Source organism: Amblyomma mixtum, chromosome 7 (genome assembly GCF_055824585.1).
Source record: "Amblyomma mixtum isolate Tamu chromosome 7, ASM5582458v1, whole genome shotgun sequence".
In the NCBI taxonomy this organism is placed as follows: Eukaryota; Metazoa; Arthropoda; class Arachnida; order Ixodida; family Ixodidae; genus Amblyomma; species Amblyomma mixtum.
Window position 1 is genome coordinate 54,901,911 of NC_143018.1, and position 21,620 is coordinate 54,923,530.

Consider the following 21,620-nt stretch of genomic DNA (forward strand, 5'->3'; position numbering starts at 1 on the left):
TTTCTTCTGTAAACCCAGCTAATCGCTTTACCGCTCTCGAACCGCACCTAAACTCCTAGGGTATGTTAGACAGTACATTAATTCATTTGTATATAAATGACGTGTTTCAGTATTTTGGATGATGGTGATGTCAATGAAACTGGCTTATAGTTTGACAAACACTGCTTTACGCCAGATTGATAAAGAGGGAGCACTTTGCCTAAATTCTATTAAGAAGGAACAGTACCAGATGATAGCAACTTATTGAATATGACCCTCACATATCTTGATCACCACATGGAATAACGAACCAGGAACGCATTCTGTAACATGTCCTTTTCTTAGAACCCAATATAATTCAAGGTTGACAATGTGTTTACAATATATATTAGCATGGATGATTATTCCAGAGACTTTAGATTAGTAACTGGTGAGATGAAGCCGTTATCGCAAAACAAACACAGACTTTTTGAAGAACACTAGTTGAAAGCACTTGATATTATGGCCTGGGTGCTGATGACATCATTGAATACTATGAGTATAGTGGTTGAAGCATCACGAGCTAAAAAAGAATACCAAAATTTTCGGGGGTTAGGTATTAACAGATCGTGCAGGGCAACGCCAAAAAAGTTCTACGCACTCGCCGGTAAAAGTCCCAACTTTTTCCTTAAAAACGCTTCCTATTTCTGCAATAGAGCTTCCAAACTGGCCGTTTCATTGGCTTGAGAGCAGTTGGCAGGTGAGATCTTGTTCGAGGCAAGATGATGCTCCCGTTCAGACCGGTTGTTCGGAGCCAGCTTCGGCCGAAAAGTATCGGTCCACGTTCGTTCACGGCGCAGTGTGTCAGGATCTTGATTTGATCGTTGTGCCGTACTTGGACTTGGATTATACCCTTTACCACATTGAGTGCTCTTGTAAGTGCGATGCAACCAAGAAATCGGCGGGTGCTTCTTGTTGCCATGTAACTTCTTAAACTGCTGCAGCGCAATGATGGACACCACAGCAGCGGCGTCTATTTCCACTGAAAGCGGCATGTAATTCGCAGTCACTTTGAAGCAGAATGGGTCTTAGTAACGACACTTCGCAGCATTGATGTCTACAGTGTCTTTGTCGTCTACTTTCATGACCACTGTAACTTTCTTCCTGAATTTTTTTTTATTCTGCAGAGTGACTCTGCAGGCTCGCTGAATGTTTCATTTTTCTGGCACTTGATGCACGCATCCCATATACGCGGGCGGCCTCTGCTCACATTATTCAGGCTGTCGCAGCGAAAACAGGCAGCCGTTTATCGCACGGCTCTTGTAGGCTTCCGACAGCTCGGATGGCGTTGACCCTACTCTATTTGCTTGGACTTTAAACAGAAAAATCTGTTCGCATGAACTTTGTCTACAGCAGACACTGCAAGCGCCAAGACGGTGCTCCTTGTTTCGCCTGCCATGGAGAGCGCGTTGACTGCGGCACTTTGAATGTCAGCTGCTTTCCTTCTGTAAACAGGTCGCGCTAGATATCTCATGCTTCATGTCGTACACAAAATGATCATGCAGTTCCAGGTCGAGGAAGTTTTGAACTTCGAACATCTGGGCCAAATTACGCTGTTATTCCACATTATCCTCAACACTCTCAGTATCTAGTTTCGGGGGCTTGTAGAATTTTGCGCATTCTTCTATAAATGAGGGGTGTGGCATGAAGTGTCCTCTCAAAAAGTTCTTGAGCGCGTCGAACGTGCTGGTTGACGAAAGCCTCCCCGCTGAGAACGACTGCAGATGAGCATATGTTTTGGGGTCGATAAGACTCAGATAAGCGTGCACGTTATCCTTCTCGGTGACTTGGTTGACTACCAAGTACGGTGTCAGTCTTTCCTCGTACGAAGGACCATCATTCATCGACTCGTCCTAATGGTACTAAGTCGCCTCGACGACTGATGTTCACTGTAGCCATTACGACGTTCGCTGCCCCGTATGATGGCCAATGATCGTGTCCCGATGCTGGTTTGCCGGATTGCATGGCATGTCAATTCCATCCTCATCGTCAGTGCCGTGAACTTTTAATTTGCAGTCGCGAAAGAAAGTATCCTCACACTTAGGCAAAAAACTAAGGCAAAATAATGTTTATTGCGAAAGTGTTTTTACGTGCTTTGCGTGCTACCACACCAAGAGAGGGTGGCTAGTTCTTTCGGTTCGTTTTGATATGGTTTGGTAGGTGACGTAGTGGGCGGCGATATTTGCTTGGCGAGAATCTAGGTATAGGCTAGGACAGCCGTAGAGGAAACTGCGTATGCACACTCTGTGCCCTTTATATAAAATTTTTGGTTTTGTTAACCATATTACTAACCATCTCCCTGAGCACTTGATCGTGTTACTAAAATAATGTTAAATGGCGCCATCTGCTTGAGTAACGAAGCCTATTGCCACATGTTTTATGCGAAGCATATTACTCGCACAACCGAGCTCTTCCTTGCTGCGCCGCTCACGGCCGCGTAGCTACCACTTGACCTTCATCGGCGCACCACGTGATATGGCGCCACAACAGCTGTGAAAGCTGGGGCCTCGTGGGCTCGATTGCGGACGCGCAGCCTCCGCCGGCGGCCTAACTCCCGCTCCTACCGCTAGGAGATACTGACGTCACGCAAAAGGCGACGCACTCGTTGAGTCAGTTGAGCAGCGAGATGTCGGCCAGGGAGAGGGCGGCTCGCCAGACCGCAAAACTATGCTTCGCATCCTAGGCTTAACCATAAGCTAAGCCAGGCCATTTTTTCTGTAGGTTTACAGATAACTTTGACCAGTGACGATACAAAAAGCAGAATTTTCTTACGTCTACTAGGACTCCCCCCCTTCCTAATTTATGGCAAGAATATATGTCCGATATCTGTAGTACTCTCGTCTACGGGAAGTGGACTTGGAAGTAAACTTGACAAACTATTGATTTCCTCGAAGCAGAGAGCAGGAAAATTCGCTGATGCACATCTCACGGTCTTCATGTATGTATTCCGCTTCCATGCGCAATCGGACCGGTTCGGACGGACTAGTTTCTAAAACAGCCGTAAGATGGAACAACGGCTGGCATCCGCACTGACTGCAATGTTTTGCTAGATTTCCTCGATCAGTCCCCAGCGAGCAACGGTGCTGTCTAAGCCTCTCATTCAAGCACACTCCAGTCTGGCCCACGTAGTGATATCCGCAAGGCAAGGGAATTCTGTACACTACTCCTTTTGCACACTCAACGAATTTCGTTTCGTGGTTGGTGCTGCAGGTAGTGTCGGTCCTCCGTTCGTGTTCCATCGGAGGTGCACTCCATGCCTGCGAAAAGAAGTCGAGGAGGCAGTTTAGAAAAAAAAATGCATGCTCTGCAATTTGTCACATATGTAGAGAAATATTAAAGTATTGGTTAAATCTCGAGGCAATTACTGGAGAAGAGGACGTAGACGAATTAGACTGCATACAACTGAGCGCTCTGACGTGGCGGATGCCTGTAGAGATCAAATGGCACGAGGACTACGAGACTTCTGCCCGTGTTCTGAAGTCTGTTCTAATCCGCGCTCGCAGGCAATGCCACACGGCTGAAAAGGGGGCTTGTCTGTTTTTTGCCGAGCACGCGATCTTCTGTTGCATGTGCGCTACCTAGTGAAGATCTCCGCCCACACCGTTTACGCCGAAGACCATTAGCTGCTACCCACATCAGCGCTCCCCATATTTGACGGCACCAGCTGATCAGGCCAAGTATATGTCGTAGGGAAAGTAACATTTGATCTGACTTCTTTTTGTCACTGATTGAAAGGTCAGGTACCAAGAGTTTAACATTGACTATTGAGAACCCTTTGTAGGAAAGCGGGACACATGTGTCCCACATGTCTCACTTGCTCGAAGTGTCAAGGAACAAAAAACAGCGCACCTATGGATATTTTTGCGTGCTGAAAACTACCGAACTATCAGACTATTGAGTGCGTTTTTATCTTTAATTTTTAAAAGCGCAGGTGAACAGTTTTACACGGATAATTTTGGCATGACAAATAATTTTAAACCATTTTTGATTTCTCTTTTTTTATCAGTCGCATGCATTGCAATACTTCTTGAAGTAACTCTCACTTCTAACTGAAATTGTTTTATACGCTGGAGGGACTGCGGTACGGGACTTCACCCATTTGAGGTCCTTCTATGAAGTCATTGCCTCACTGGTAAAACCTTCTACGTGGGTCAAACAGGCAGGTGCCTCAACGAACGCGTTTTGGAACACGCTAATTCTTTGCGTGGCTCCGGTTCGTCAAAACTGGCTGCACATTGCAAATCCTGCCTATGCACTCCGTACTTTGACAACACTGTTGTGCTGTATCGCCATAAAGAACAACTGGTACGGGAAGTAGTAGAGGCGTATCATATCTGCACAGAAGGTGACTCATGTGTGAGCAGCACTTCGATAGCCTTGTCTAAGCGCGAGATATATCTGTTGGAAAAGCGTGGGAGCCTGTAGGTGCTTACCTTTCGCCAATGGTTTTTTTCCTTTCTTTTTATGTTAGTGGTTTGCGATGACGAAGTGAGCCTGTGACGCAGCGATTAGAGATATGTGGTTTATATTTATATGTGGTTTTCCGATTAAAACAGTCAGTTGTAAGTCAGCGCGTGTTCGTGTCTCTCTTTTTCTTGGTCCTTCGTTTTAGTTGCGCTGTTTCGTTCCTTAAAGATGCAATACCAACTCGCCCACTATGCTATGTTGCTAAAACCTTTACCTTGTTCTTTTATAAAACCTGAGGTAACAACGGCTTCAAAGTGATGCCATTCGATTTACCAAGTGATTCTGATTGCGGTTTCACCATATATTTGCTCGTGAGGCATAATAAAAGTTCATGCCTCACAGACTTCAGCAAAGACTTCGATATTTATTCCTTCGGAACGCCTAGGCTGTCATTCTTTGTGAGGCGTTCTCTGTCGCGTTCGAGCATACGTCTGCGGCATCTGTCGCACCTGCCCTTAGCGCTCCGACGTGGTTGTCCCGTCTTTGTCCGCGCATATTTGATTGTTTTTGGGCGTTTGCGTGTACCGTCTTCAAATCTCTGTGCTCTCGCATACACTGAAAATTTCGTTTATTACATCCGCCTGACAGGCCTTATATGAACACCTGGCACCATCTAAACAAAGAAGGTTAGAAAAAATATTATCGCGTGGTGAATAGGTGAGGACTTAAGGAGACTTGACGGACACGCGACGTCAGCTTTACTGCCATGCGAGTGCTAACAATTGACATGACATCTAAAAAAGTGCATAAATGTGTGCTTAGCCACGGTGTTTACTTTTTATGCTTAACAAAACAATATCAGAGAACACGCACGCATTCCCGCCTTTGGAACTTACAGGCTTAGCAAGAATTAGACAAACACCTTTTTTGAGCGCATGCATGAGACATTGGTTTTAGTGAACGTGATTAGAAAACAACCATGTTTCTAATCATTCGCTTTCTGAGAAGACATACACTTCATGTGCCAGTGAATTAAAAAGTCATTTTCAGACTTTATGCATTCTTCCATGTAGGCAAGGAACTTAATCGAGCACTGCCATTTACATTTTAGACGACTGTCTGAACTATTCGTAGATAAAGATTACAATGATAATAATAATTTTTTTAGATAATTTAAATAGTGAAATACAGCTGAAAAAAGCTCTCCCAGGACAGCTGGACGATTACACAGCCCCTACTTGGTTCATATTAGCAGCAGAAACAAATCGCATTTCCTCATTCACGTTACTACTATGAGCACTATCAACAAGCACTGCTACTTGTTCATTATTTAGGTGACAAGACTGCAACGATGACCTCAAGATGTTGAGTTAGACCATGGATCAGGTGGTATCAAGATGTTGGCAATAATGAGTCTTTTTATTTCAGGACATCAATTAGTGAGGGCAGAAAAAAGAAAATAAAATGCCCTGCGTGCACCGCATGGAGTACAACGGGCTCATAATTCAGGACAGGTGTGCTAAAAAGGTCTCGACCACAGATCATAAGGCTGAGGTAGTAAGAGATATGAGAACTCGCTTTCACATTGCGCTGGCCTCGCGTTTTGTGCGGTAATTTTCTGCACATTACTACCGTTACTCTCCATTGCGTTCCCATCCTTCCTCTTGCTGCAACGAAAAATAACGGTCTTGTTCGGTATAATACGTCTATCGTTGTCGAAACAGCCTCGGTGTCTGCATCGAGGCTTTGGTCCTTACCATTGAGGGCTCCGCATATTCAGGGAACGAGAAATGCTTCTCTGGTTCACGTCCAGCGCCGTTATATTGCTCCTTTCGTTCCGAGCCCAGCGGAGGGCGTACATCAGCCGGACTCGAGTGGAAGTCGAAAGGACGTTCATATGGATTGGGTCTTTTTCGCCCTTCGCCACCTTGTTGCCGGCTGCTTCCTCCGCGCATCGATGTACTTCCGCTGTGTTTAGAAGAGAATACAATCTGTACATTAGACACTGATGCGAACCACAAAAAACAATTCATCTCTTCCTCCCAGTGAGTAACGGCCAGAACAGCGACTGAACCCCCCCCCCCCCCACCCCTCTCGCTCAAGTATATGCGCCAACCAGACAAAATAAAATGTGTCTCCTACAGCTATTCAGTCTCCGTTGACCACTTGTGAGACCCAGGTTTCACTTTCCGAGCAATCCCTAGCTAGCAATAGTTAACTGAACTGCCATCTCCTATGGCGGTTAGTATGCGTTTGTCCAGAGTTTCTGGGTATGTGAAAAACTTCCTTTGGGTGGCCCCTAATTCATGTGTCACACTATCCACTTGCACAGCCTCTCGCCGCATCTTCACTCACTCGAGAAACAAACAATGCTCCAGCTGATGTCGACAGCGTTCTGATGCTGTCTGACCACATCATTGCAGAAGCCATTGATTGAAACCTTGCCTCTCTAAACTTAATGTGAATGAACACGATTTCAGAAGGAACCTCTGATGAAACGACACCGCCGCAAGCTTCGCAAGCTGCTTTTGCAGAAAAATTAAACATACTCAAGAAATGTCAGTCATCTTCGCGGCTGCAATACTATTAGTGTTTTCGGTGTGATTCCGTTCCTGTTGAAGGAATTATATATGATTTGCCCAGTAGCAGTAGTAGTAGTAGTAGGAAGAAGTGGGCTTGGGCAGGGCATGTAATGCGAAGGCAAGATAACCGCTGGTCATTAAGGGTAACGGAGTGGATTCCAAGAGAAGGCAAACGTAGCAGGGGGCGGCAGAAAATTAGGTGGGCGGATGAGATTAAGAAATTTGCGGGAATATGGTGGCCGCGGCTGGCGAAGGACAGGGTTAATTGGAGAGACATGGGAGAGGCCTTTGCCTTGCAGTGGGCGTAGTCAGGCTGATGATGATGACTTCCACTGGCAAGAGTAATGCCTCTTCCTTTTCCGAAAACAAAAAGCAGAGAAAAAAAATTAGGAACAGATGAAACGATCCAGCTCATTCTACGGTACTCATGCATTTGTTCACAGTTCTTGGCGTACGCTAACATTAGAGATTATTCACGAACTAGTTAGTCCAAACACTAGTGCGCGTTAGTAGGCAAGCCCTCGTCTTTGTGAAGTGCATTTTATATTTTGTTTCATGATATGTTTCAGGAAAAGTCAAATCGGGGAGCCGTTTGCACTGGCCGCCATAATTACCGGAAAAATTTAATCAATAATGATGTGCACACGCTATGACACGTTTCACCTCATAGAAAATTCCCCGCGTGTAATCCCCTTTCTGAGGTCTTTGCGAACCTTTCTATATAGACCTTACTGACTATGTCAGCGTTACAGATGTCGTCATTAGCAATGCTTTTCTGTTTTTTTTGTCAGAGCGAAGTACCGCTTCCACCGCTTCGCAAAGGAAATTCACTTTATGGGTAAACTTAGCATGGTTTCTTACCTTGGCGAGCTGGCTTCGCATCTTGAATGGTGGGCCATTATATTTCTTCGGGCAAAGCCTTCACCACACTGAGGACATTGCACTTGGGCGTGCACACAATCCTCTGAAAGGTGCTTCGAGAGGTCGAGCAGTTTTCCACTGAAAGGGCAGCCAGTACGGCCCCCGGTGTTGTTCGGGCAGTACACATCTCGTTCAGTAAGGACTCCTAGCGAGCATTCAAGTTTTAAGACATCTGTTTCCTTGAATCTTTCTCCGTCTATGGGACATTTGGGGATACCCTTCAAGACCAGTGTCTTGCAAAAGTCACACACGCTGTGCCTGCATGGCAGGAGAAACACCACAGATGGTACGACGCCACAGAGCCTGCATACTTTGGTCTTGGGCAGACTCTCCTTAAAGTATACGGTGCACCATGACAAGAGCTCGTGGAACCCCGACAGGTTGTACCCAATATTTCGAGTCGATGAAGCCATCTGGAAAGAAGGAGAAAAATATAGATGACTAGAGGTTACATGCGAGGTTTCAACATAACTGTCTGAGGCGAAAATTAGCGCCCGGTATGTTGTCACCACGCGCCACAGGATTCCACGAAACTCCTCTAAATAATATTAGTTACCACAGGAACACCAACAGAAAGACAAAAGGCGAATAAATTAATGCGCACAACAACGGCTATCACTGTCTGATGATTACTGCTGTTTGTTCTGGCATGTACTGTTAGCCTCGCTGGTAAGTAATGCCTTCGATAAAGCAACAGTTGATAGTCCACTCGTATTGTGCATTCCTTTCATTGCCTTTTTTCTTTTTGAGTGTTTTTCCAATAATAAGTACGTACTGACTGGCCCCGATTTCTACTCTCCTGCACTGCTTTTCTTAAGCAAGCCAACAAATATTTCGCAATCGCATGCTTTTTGGTTGTGTAAGGCGACATAAGTCTGCAAAAAATTTATTCATATTATACTAATGAGCTTAAATGTGATAAGCAAAATGTTCGGTGATGGTATGTGTGGGATCCGTTTCAGGTCCACTTTGTTCACATGTGCAATCTTGAGGATCTTTGGTGGTAATGAATATGAAACGTCCCTGGAAAGTACTTCGATATTTCAGTTGGTGCTGAAATCTTACCGGGTTCACTTTCATAATTGCGGCGCATAATACTTCTAACTTTGGCGATACAGTGGGTAGCTCTGAGGAGACGACTCTGATAACTGCCATGAGAAGCACTGTGTGTTTCCAAGGTGCTCCAAAGAAAGAAGGGTTGTGTAAACGGTCAGGCGCAGAACTGTTCCGTAAAGAACAAAGTGCGTGGAAGCTCGCTCGCACTTAGCGTGTCGAGGGGCAGGTATGCATTAGGAGACAAAATGCGCAATATTTAAACCCGATGACTTTCGCCTCTCCTCGCTCAACTGCTATCAATTGCACCGTCTAGATGTTCTATTTGTTTTACAGTGCAGTGCCTGATCCTAGGTCACTGTGGCTAAATGCCAAAGACAGAGTTTATTGAATTAGGCACTTGGGCCAGATGTATATAAATCCCTCTTATCATTTTTACTCGTCTACTGGAAGAAGGCAGAAAGTATAGCAACAAACAAAACCGGAGAAACGTCATTCCCCTTTAATTACCGAATAATATCTGTCATGAGTACAGCTTGCTGAAACTTGGAGCATATCATCGTTAAGCACCTGATAACTTTCTTTGATATCCACAGCCTTTCACTGAGAAAACAGAGCGGACACCACCGTGCACTGTTAACCATCACGCGGCTTACAGAGGTCAGGCTTGATCTCGTATTTAGCAACAATAACTGTAGCAAGACTGATATAATTTTTTGGACCTTTCTAAAGTATTTGATCGTGCATTTCATAGCAAATTAATGCAACCTGAGGAGGTTCCATCGGGGATAGGGAAACTCTTGATTGAATTAGAGATTCCTTTAAAAATCCGGCTACCATTGTCACTCTTCCAGCATGTGTTGCTGTTGCGACTGAGAGAAGGATGAAAAGGAAAGTGCACGGGCCTGCCGACTGGCTCGAGCCGAGCTACCACCGCTGCCACGTGCAGATAGAGAGGAGTTAAAGGATAAGAGGAAAGAGTGAAAGAAGAGACGCGCGTCGCAAGAACCGCGTCCGCCGAAGCGAAGACGCTGGCTGAAACAACAGATACCCCGCTTTCAGCATATGGAATGTCTCCCAGATTTCATGTGCTTACAGCATATGGAATCTCTTAGAGTGCTCGTCTCCTGAAGCGCCTTCAAATGTCCAGGCTGGAGCCGCATTATTTTAAATTTTCATTAACGACACTGCAACATTATTGATTCTAGCATCAAACTCTTGCCGACGACTGCATTATCTACAAAACAAATTAAAAGCTATGAAACTCATATTTGTATGAGCAATTCATTGGACAAGCTAACCGAATGACGCAAAAAATGAAAAACAGTGATAAACACAACTAAGTCAGTGTGCGTAGCTATAAGATGAAAAAAAAGGAACTTATAATATGGCGTACATTATTAATGGGGCAACAGTGAGGAAAGTTGACCGACATAAGCGCTTAGCCATGGTACTAACTTTTGTCCTAAGATGGGAGGCACAGATTATTAGCGTAACCTCGTGAGAATAATGCAAACTATTTTTCTCTTAGGAAATTTGCGCCTCCCACTCATGTCGAATGAGTTTCTAGCCTATGCTACTTTCGCTAGACCAGTTGTACAGTCGCTAGCACCATTTGGTCCAGTCACTTCGTGACTAAATTAACGTAACTATAAAAAGTGCAGCGTAAAGCATTGTGGCCTTTTATAAAAGATTTTAACGCACTGATTTCCACCAATAACCTTTTTGCTATTTCGCATTTGGCGACACACTCATGCAGGGCGCAAAAAGCACGACTGCAGTTTTCATTTCACTAGATTCCCAAATACTACAAACTGATCTATCAAAATACATATATTTTTCGCAATCAAGATCATCGAGGCATAAACATGCACACGCTATAACAGTGCACTCATGTCATAATGACATGTTCATTTATATTTTCTTTCCTCGCCTGAACAAATAATGGAATCGCCAAGACCCTTCAATTATTACTGCAATCTCATTAACTCATTTTACGCTCATTTTACGTCATGGATAGAATTCGCATCAAATGATCAATGGGAGTCATTTTTGTATATTCAAGTGCCTCTGAACACTACAATAAAGTCGTAACTTATCGTGAAGCGAGCTTGTTTTTATTTTTATGTCGTTTCTGCTAGGCGTTATTGTGTGGGCGTGCTCATGTGATTTTACACGTGGCTTCAGAATATGTGATAATTTTTCCAGTAATTTTTATTCCTAAAATACTTTGTGGTTTTTGCTCACTTTTTTGTACTTTCTGGCATGCTATTCGTGGGTGCTTTCGATGAGACCCTCAGACTGAAAACAAATAAAATGAACAAAAACTCTGGGACACCCAGTTTCATTGGAAATTGGCAAAGACATACTAATCGAAGCTGTTGATTTTATGCGAAGCATATTAACGTAGGTTTCGGGCCTTCGCGCGACGCCCGGCGGTGGCCACCATTGACCTTGAAGTGAGATCACATGATATGACGTCACGTGATGACGTCACACCGGCTGCAGATGGGGCCTCATATCGCGCCGTCGGACTATGGTGTAGTCGGACGTCGCCCGGCGGAGGCCTCCACGCTTCGGTTCGCGCCGTCGCGCGCGACGCGGCGGCGGCGCCACCATCGCTGCATCACGTGATATGTGACGTCACGCCAGGGATGAAGCGGCGCGCGCCCGCCGTCGCGTCAGTCTCTGTGCCCGCAACCGCGCCAGCGTCTTTGCGCCGGGCGTGTATGCGGTCAAGATGCCTCCAAACGCTAAGGACGTTAATAATAAGAATGCAAAACGAAGGCTGCTTCGCATCCACTGGGCTTAACCTTGATAAGCCTTCAACTTTTATTTGCCGCAAGTGAATGGTGTGGATTGTGAGAACCAGGTTGCTCTTCCCAGGCTCTTCCCAGAAATCACCGACCACAGTTCGCGGGTGGAGACTTAACACATCGGAAGACCTGGTCAGGTAACGTCACTGCCTCCCAGCCAGTCGAAATTTTTCTGGACGACTCAAACGCACCGCTTACTCTGGTGAAGCTTCTATGCTATACCACAACACATTCATACAGCCATTTACACCGCACGCCTGAGGCAAGAAAGTAAAATTAGGTTCCACTATGACAACACGTTCTCCCGAGGAGGTTTTTTCTCCTTCGAGACAGCAGCTTGCAAGCATGGCCGAAAAAAGCGGGATTTTACCCACAAATTTTGTAGCTTTACTAGGACAGTGAGAATGCGCTCTGCTCCCCTTGGCGAATAGCTTATGCGGTACAAAATGTGCGGAAAATGTTTCGCGAAGCGTTGAGTACGTGCTTGGGTACTCGAGCTTTGTCGCTCGGACTGTTGCGACTGGGAGTGAGCTGTGGGGAGACGGCAGACGTGGCGTCATGTGTCGCGCCAAGGTCTCCGTCCTTATTTGTTAGCTGATTCACGGCGCGACCGTTAGGAGCGTCACGACGTTGCAACGACGTGCCTGACCCGGTGCGAAATATCGACCTTAGTAACAATACTGCTATCATTGTGCATGGGAGGGACGCTACAGCCCCTCAGTCGAAAGTATATATCACTTATCAGAACGCCAACGTCTTTGTGCTGCTATTGGCAGTGATCGCATGTAGTTCCTCATACAGAACACTGTACGCCCCTTGGTTGATTTCACTCGCTTTTGATGAATTCCCTTGTACCGGTAACAAATTTGGTTTCTTAATTCCGCTGCAAAAGCCTGTTGTAAAAAGCAGCGGCCTTTCCCTTAACCTCGCGCTATACCGAGCGCGTGCGGAAGGGTGACTTAAATATTGCGTCGGTATTCAGTGTTGTATGATTTTAGCGGCTTGCACCACTGAAAAACAACGGGCAAATAAAAAAATGACGAAAAGCCTCGGAGCTCCCGACACCACGGCATGCACGACTCGTGAAGCCTGGCCTTCGTACATGTATTGCAAACAATTTAGGGCGACGGTCAAATGTTTAGGGGAATCCCCCAAGGTCGAGTAGATTTGTAATAAGGAAGCAATTAACTCATTGACTCCCACTAAGCGCAGCCATATAGAGACAGTCACTGTGGTCGTCTTAAGATTTTTTACTTTTACGGCGCAGTTCGTCACAGCGTTCAATGCAGGAAAAAAAAGCGGAAAAGAGCATATCGCGTACTTTCGGAGTGCAAACAGGTTATGGCAGAATATGAATAATAAAAAAAGTGTAGTGAATAGGGCTCTGCAAGGACGAAAACCTTGAGTGCTCACGGGCCCCGGATGGCGGCACTGCGATACGTCGCCCCAACAGCACACCATGCACAGAAAAGCCCTTACTACCCGCAAACAATACTGCGCAAACAGCGAAGGCGGTGCGCGTTATCGCGGAATGTCTTTTTCCGTCGAAGCACGAACGTCTGGGTGAACGTCCTTCTCAGTCCTCAATGCGGTGATCACACGGAATATATGTTCAGTGTAACATTGCCTTCGTCATCATATAACGTCTTGCAGGGATCGGTGCGACCAGTACAAAAAAAAAAAAGAGAGTGGAACTCTTCTAAGTTAGATTCTCATCTTACTGCTAGCGGTGGGCCCTTTCGAGAGCAACTACCTCCTCTAAACGGCTTCAGCTCCTTACTTCGCAGGCACGCCTCCAAACAGGAGAATAAATGTCCCGATTTTATTAATTTGCACTTTACTGCACTTGTAGGCTTAGCAAACGACGCCGCTGCTCTTCACTATGATCGAGACAACCAACAGGAACGGCTGTTAAGAATGCGCTAGTCTGGTGTCGGCGCTGAGACGTTACATGAGCGGGCGTCGCCTGAATGTCGAGCGTCTCATTGCTTTCGATAACGGAACGAGTAGGGTCGCTTGATTTCAAGGACAATTTCAACCGGAATAATTCCCGAGGAACAGCGCTGTATACGTTGCTGCGCCTTCTGGAAAGTAGACTTAAACTGGTCTCGAGCGCCAAAGGTTAATCAGCGTAATTTGCTTCAAGGAAAGGTCTTGACGGTACTTCGAATGAATATCTACACGCGGTGTCCAGAAAAATACTGCGTGGTTAGATTAACCCTCCGGTTCGCCTTCACTCGAGTATCGTATAGGTCCGCAGAGGATGGCCCCGGACCGTGAGAATAGGTGAAGGACAGCATAAAACCGGCTCTTCAGATTAAGCGACAGCAGTGAAAATGCGAGCTGAAGCGAGACCGAAAAATATGAAGAAATACTAGACACTAGAGAACTCTTGTTGTCCAGATTTAAAAAGTAAGGGGTACTTTGACGGATAGGATATCACTACGTTTTCTCTTGCTTCACAGTGACCTTAACACTGAAGCATCGCCCACGCTGCATGAAGCGTGTCTTTTTTTATAACAAAAGTCCACTGCAGCTAGCGCCAAGAGCCACAGCTCTATCGTTACTTTTGCCCGCGATTTCCCCATATGCAGTTCTTGATAGTTTTTGACCGATGGTGTGGAGGTGACAGATCCAATCGTAACAATCGTGCTCGCCACTCGAGAGCTTATTTTTTCCTGATTGTTTTCGATTACGTGCAGTGCTTGTCATGCAGGAAAGCGCCTCATCGTTAGACCTTACTCACAATTTCAATAACCCATATGTGAGCACACGTTAACACACTATACGGGGAAGCTACAACGCGATAATTAGGCTTCAGCTTGCCGTCCGCGCAAAAAAAGAAAAAGAAAAAATGCGTGTGTAGGCGGGGGGAGGGGAGAACACTCGTTTCCTTTCTGACAGTAGAGCTTTACAGAGCGCATTACCCACAGTCTCAAGTCACCGCTGACTTTCTAGTGTAGTTTTAAAACGGTTTCGAAAGGATAGACCTTCACCGCGCTTTGAGCCTACGGTTCAAGTACCCACTAGAAATTTCTTCTTACTTGCCATTCAACCTCGACCGCCAGTGCGATGAGAGGCGACACACAATTTCTCCCGTCAATATCCTTGAACTTAAGAAGAGCATAATGCCAGTAGCAACTACCAGACAAATGTCAGGCCACCACCATGATGATATTTCCAATAAACTGCGTAGTGTTTTGACAAACAAACAAAATTAGCATGGTGCACACAGATGGCTTCTGAGGTGAATGGAAGGAAAATTAACTTGCCTGTCTAAGATTCGCCACTTCCCAAAATATGATATATATTGGCAGTGCTATTCCTAACTCAATACTTTTCTTGAATCATGCATCCAGCTAATAAAGCCGGCGCAGCCGACGGTAACGGAACAATATCTATTATTGCTTAAAGCATGGGAGCTCTAAAGGATTTCGTTTGCATCGTTAAAGACACTAGCGTTCACTACGGACCTCCTGCAAACATCTCTTCTTGGATCAACGGAGCAACAAAGCTCACACTCACCTTCGCGTCTGGACAGGTCCGTATCCTGTGCGAAACAGAAACTTCCCGTTTGAATGTAAGAATTCTGGACCTATGGCCGGGGCGACAAGAGCAAAGGTGACGCAGAACAGGATAGGTGTTATCTGGGCCCTTACCCATTATCATACCTCCTTGAAGAAAGCCGTGACTCAAATGGACACAGCGCTTAGATAAACACAGCATCAGTCAGTCAGCCTTATCTTTCGCAAACTGGCCGGCGGCGTATTTTATGCGAGAGCATAAAGAGCTCGTCGGGGCATTTGGCGGTGCTACCTTCTCGTGTCGCGCCTAAGGACGTGATCAATGGCTCATGATACGTGGTCATCACAAGCATGTCATATCATGACTCGTCATGATAAACTGAGCGTGACCGCTCAGTAAGAAGTGCAATTCTAGACGTACTTTTGACGATATCTGGAGTACGGATTCAGTATCGCCTTTTGGCGGGGATCCTTTGAAGAGTTAACGACTGACTGCAGACGTGTGTGCGGCGGAAACAATTTTTCCCGGAATGCTTTTGAACAATTTGTTACATTTCTCACAAATGGGTTAAAGGCACCTCTTTTAAGATCTTGTGCTACCGCGCATAATTTTTTAGGACGTGATGGTTTGAGAAATGCTGTACATGCTGGCGTGCTTTCAAAACGCATGTTTTCCTATTCTTAGTCATGGCTTGACGAGAGTAACAGGCGGAAATACGGCAGCGCGTAGCGCTCTCTTGTCAGTCGGGCGGTAGCGATTGCCACTGTGGGCAAGATATCGAGGCATGACACGTAATATGACAACGTGGGTTACACAGCAGTAGAGCTGCTCTCTTTTCCACGTGCATTGTGACTCGGCCGGCGCTGGGGATAACTGAATGAATCTCCTAGCCACCGTTAATAGGTGATCATTTGTTTGCAGTAACACGAGAGTGCTGCGAAAGCAACACTACGCGAGTCGCCATGCCATTTCGCGGAGCTGACGAAAGGCCATACTGCGCATGCGCTAGGAGCAGTGACGTCACACGGCGCACAGCTGGCGCGCCGCCGCCGTCGCTGCGCGGGTGACTCAGAGGGGCAGCTGCCACACTCGCCAGTTGCGCATGCGCAGTAGCGGCGCATAGCTAGCGTGCCGGGGCCGCCGCTGCCGCGCGCTCTCCATCGCCTCACACTCTCTCCTCGTTGCTTTCGCAATCCTCCAGGTTTAACCAGAGTTAAACCACTGCCTGTTTATTTTCTTGTCCCGGCATGGGTGATTAGCGATTGTTCGAGACCTCTGTCGTGCGGAGCCGGAAGTGCTGCACCAAAGGAGGCCCCTAAAAATTCGGTATGCAAACCTTAGATTCAGCCATGGATTTAAAAAAAACAAAAAAACAAACTTGGAATACTGGAGAGATTTATTTGGCCAGTACATTAATATAGGTGTTTTATTTCTGAATTTTTCTTTTCGCTTTGCAGTGGTTTCTATAGTGCACGAATGCAGCGCTCGGAAATGGGTGGCATACGCTAAGTTCTAAAAGCTTCTTGAGCTGTAGGTGCAAAGGTTGCTTAATTATGTACTTTCTGTTCACGTACATGGTACGAATAGTGTTTAAAAAGGACCATAACCATCCCTGAGGAAAGCAGGCTTAATGGGCAAACGTGAAATGACGGAATCCAACTACATGCTCTAATCTTCGTTATGCTTAAACAGCTGTGACCACTATTCATTACGCAAAGACGGGTATATAATCATTCTAAAAATTTGAAATAATGAGTGCTTTCTGCCTAATCCTGAAGCAATGTTTGTCATTCTTTAATTCATTGGTAACAAAAAGCTGAATGACATTGTGACACACTGAAGAATGAAATTCTGGCGACGCTGCTAAAGAAAAAAAAAGAAGCCGAGCAGCTCAGTAAGCTTTAAAATTATTTGCTGATTTGCTTGGGGAAGACGAAGGTGCTTATACAAAACTTCTACGAAGCCTCCTTGGTGCTGTCCTATTGTCTTAAACATAATGAATGAAAGTGACGCCGTATCGTGATAGAGCATTAGGCGTACCGAAGCCAAAGTCGTCTCGAGAAAGCAATGCCTTTCTAGGAAAGATTTCTATTGACTGCCATATTTATTTGCAACTTCGCCTTACTCAGAATAGCAAAGCTTCGCTCGGCGACAGTGGGATTTAAACGTTTTGCCATAAGCATTGCTGCCGTCGGAGGTTGAAAGGAAATGCCACTAAGCTCCACTAATCCATCAAGCTTTCCATTACCTCGACGAAAATTCGTCCGCGTGGCTGCGTGGAGAACCCTAAGCATATTATCGAATATTCGTCGCCAATACTTGCGCCCGGAAAGCGTAGTTTTGAGTGGAAAAATCGATGCCTCTCGCTCGTGTTTAAAAAACAGCGAGGCGTGTCAGAATTGCGTTTGGATTTCATGCGACCTAAGGAAATGTAGAAAAGTTTTGAAGCGGAAACACTTAACAAATTTGTCGCAAAAATCAAAAACAGACACCGAAGTTGAGCTAAAGAATGGTGCTTTTTTTACTTGGCTTTTCTTTTGAATAGACAAGGTTGTCAGTAAAGTTTCAATGAATGGGGTTTAAGGTTCTTTTTCAAACTGTTATATCTATTTGCAGGTGGTTACAAAAAGTATATATCATAGGATGTTCGAGTGTCAGTGACTATTGGGACCTCCTGTTACTTGTAAATGAGCTTATTGTAAGGCAACAAGCAACACGGCATTAAATTGTATATTAGCAAATAGAAAGAAAGTAAAAATATCACACCATACAAGAAATGGAGAGCAAATTCGTGCACCTGCCAGAAAAAATAAAACTAAGGCAGACAACTTTATACAAAGGCAAAGGACAAATGATACCACATGCACTAAAAGAAACCGAGAGTCCAACAAACGAAGGTAATTGCAAACTAGCATGTAACAACATAAACTACCAAAAAAAAGATTAAAATACAAACATTTTTGAAGAAAAAATCCACTATTAGTAAAGAATCAGAATAGTAGAGTTGAACATAATCAATACTAAGTACGTTCTGTAGGAAAATAGTTATTTTCGAAATACGGACATTCAATGCAATATTTCACATAGGAAAGCTGAAAATTGAATAATTTAATCTAGCCGGTGGACACTAAAGGTAAAATGAAATTATTATTGGGTGCACATCTTTTGACACCGGTGTTTACCAGGCATGTTTGAGAATTATATGCAGAGGAACTTACTTATTAATTAACTTTCGATATATACGCCTAGGCTATAATCACCGTGTCCCTGGCAGATCAAACGTTGCTATTACGTTGCAACGAGATGGCGCTGGTATTCTGCGGGATGCATGTAGGTATTTTGATTGTTTGCTTTCGCACGGTTTGAAGAGAATTAAGGTGAGCATAGTATGTATTTCCCCATTATGTCATGCTGTAGTTAATGTGTGACTTTATAAAAGCGCAATATAGCGAGGGAATTGCTGCACGATATAAGTAATGTGGGCTTCATTAGAAGCCAAGATCTGTACGTCATATTCTTTTAAATATTATAGCTGATGAAACTGGAGGTTACGGTCCAATTGAGCTCCTAAAAAAGAGCAATGAATGATAGCAAGGAGAACATGAGAATGAAAATTCGGCGATTGAACTGAACAAGATGATTGCTAAGCTGAAATCACGGAACGTTGTGTAGGAAGAAATAATGATTAGGTAATCACTGGTGCTAAAGTTTGCAACCATAATTGTTTGGGTGCCAAGAAATAAAATATTCCCTATGATGGTAGTGCTCTTTGCTGGAGCACAACAATGATACGGACAAAACTTTTAGCACGTAAAGCTTCCATCTTTTTTTATTTGAGAATTGAAAGCACAGCGCTTTAGTGTTCTTTAATACTGTTCCTGCTCTGACTGAACTCAGCACAACCATCATCGTATGCCTGCGAGATGCAGGGCTTGCAATCAAGTATACCCAAGTGCCCATATTTGAAGCCCCCGCGGCAGTCGAATTTCGACGAAGGCGAAATTCTACAGGCCTGTGTGCTGTGTGATGTCAGTGCACGTTAAAGAACCCCAGGTGGTCGAAATTTCCGGAGCCCTTCACTGCGGCGTTCCTCATAGCCTGAGTCGCTTTGGGACGTTGAACCCTGATAAACCAAACCAAACGTTAAAAAGGTTTTTCAAGGCAGCTCACATTCATTCCTTAAAACAGTGTTCCATTCTACAAGAGTTCCGTCCTTGGCGAGGTCTTGAACGCGCTCATAGAAATCGCACAGTAATTCCAATGACCAGAAAAAATTTTGCCCCAGAATTTATCCTGATATCTGTTACTTTAGGCTGAGAGTTTCAGCGAGCACTTCAGAAAGTACTAAATGCTTCTGAGACTGTCGGTACAGCAGGGCAGAGGACCTATATGAGAACTACGAATTAAGTACCGCTGTGATTTACGTTGCACCAGGTGCATAACATCTAAACTTTTGCATTGACTGGGCATCTTCTGGGCCCCTTTCTTTTGTCTGTTCATTTAGACAAGTGTATACTTCTCAAAAGCATGGCGACTAAACTTTTACGTCCCCAGAATTTTTTTCAAAAAGGCAGCTTGGATCATTTGACTTATAATTAATTTCTCTTCAGTAGGGCTCACAGATTTTTAATAAACCATTTATTTATAGCAAAATTGAACTCTGCCCATATTATGGCGGCTCCATGGCCGTTCAACTTCATTGAGCTACGAAACATAAATTTGTAAGCATAACTTTATAAAAAACAAAGAGATCGGAGTGGGTTAGGCAACATATGTTAAATGATGGCTTAAATCTCGAAGAAGAAAAGGGCAAAATATATAAAAAATGGAGACCAGAATATCGATGATTTTTGCGATATTATAGTGGATTAAAGAGGAATGCAAAGGTAGCAGGAGGTGGCATAGATTTCAGCCAGTGGGTGACATGAAGTTTACTGGTGTACGAGAGAACAGGAGATTACCAGTTTGAGGTGAGTAGGAAAGCAGTGTGTGTGCTGATAATGACCGAAGCTAGCGCGATGATGATAGTTAAAACCTTACCACAGAGTCCCGTAATCACTTTTATGCCCTAACTGAGACATAACTGTTTTCCTTTAGAGATATATCATGTCATCGACGGTGCGTTATTTCTGTTTGATGTCGCTTGAGAAATACATTGCAGAAAAACTATATTTCCTAACTTAGAAACAATATCAAGTTGCACCCTTCAGGCTGTTCGTACTTGCGATAAAGCGTAAGTCGCTGTCCTCAGTTTGCTCGGAAGGTCTTTTGCGCGGTCGTAAGAATGTACAGTGGTATTATAACTTGCCGTCTGGTTAAACTTCACTGTGGAAGCACTGCGCGATGTCATTCATGCAAACTGGCTAAACCAGAACCGGACGAGTTAAAATGAACAGAATCCGAAACACCAGACGTAAAATTTTACTTCTCGACGTAAGTTTACACGTCACACGCAAAAGTGACTACTTGCCTGTTGGCTGGTAACAGGCGCGAACAATCAGGTCGAACGTTTCCAGTAAAGCTGGCACGAACCTTATTGTGATTGTTTATGTCAGAAAACAACGGGCAGGAGGCATTTCTCAGGCTGACTATAGCTTGGTACACTCTTGCAGGTTTGAAATGGCTAGCTTTTCTTAACCGTTCCGTAGTTTCTGCCGTCGCTGTAGTCGTCGACAGCGCCTCCTTTTGCAGCACGCCAAGATGCTGAGCGCCTTTGATGGGATTGCCGGCGGCGGGGGTTTGGTCAGAGCGTCGCTGCACGCTCGGCAGCGGCATGCCTGCTCATCGAGTACTCGAACATCAGTGGGGAAGCGAAGTAATTTAAACCAGGACGCTTCAAAGCACCGTTTAGACGGAAATGTTATGGAGGAAGCAGGGCCTTCAGACCCAGAAGCGGTTCCGTGACCTCCAGATTGCAGGTGAAAACACCGAACCCACCAAGAGAGTCCTGCCTTACGCGACGCGGAAGCAGCAGTAAGGCTGAAGGAACCAGCGCACAAAACACAACGGACAAGAAAAAGGCGGAACACGACGGACAGGAGCGCTGAACCAAAGGTTCTTGCCCTGCATGTGACAGCCGCTGACAGGGCCACTGCTTGAGACTGGCTAACAGCAAATGATGAAAAAGAGCCCATTGTACAAGAAATAAATTTGAGCAACACTTGTTGTTGGGCTAGTTGGTAATACATACTTCTGAAGGAACCAGCGCACAAAACACAACGGACAAGAAAAAGGCGGAACACGACGGACAGGAGCGCTGAACCAAAGGTTCTTGCCCTGCATGTGGCAGCCGCTGACA

At 45.1% G+C, this 21,620-nt stretch overlaps 1 protein-coding gene across 1 annotated transcript; it reads right to left on the minus strand.

The window, feature by feature from the left end:
• Nucleotides 1–6,528: 6,528 nt before the first annotated feature.
• Nucleotides 6,529–15,409, minus strand: LOC149336123 (TNF receptor-associated factor 6-like). Its single transcript, XM_089552610.1, has 3 exons — nt 15,323–15,409; nt 7,869–8,341; nt 6,529–7,361 (listed from the first exon to the last, which is right to left on the minus strand). The coding sequence occupies exons 2-3, from the start codon at nt 8,339–8,341 to the stop codon at nt 7,316–7,318; spliced, it is 519 nt and encodes a 172-aa protein (XP_089408736.1). The 5' UTR covers nt 15,323–15,409; the 3' UTR covers nt 6,529–7,315.
• Nucleotides 15,410–21,620: the final 6,211 nt, after the last annotated feature.

Excerpts from the sequence above, each read along its gene's own strand:
- LOC149336123 (XM_089552610.1), bottom strand. The coding sequence starts at position 8,341 with ATGGCTTCATCGACTCGAAATATTGGGTACAACCTGTCGGGGTTCCAC. Across the intron at positions 7,362-7,868 it reads TGCGAAGCCAGCTCGCCAAG|GAAGAGGCATTACTCTTGCC; the intron begins GTAAGAAACCAT and ends TTTTCGGAAAAG.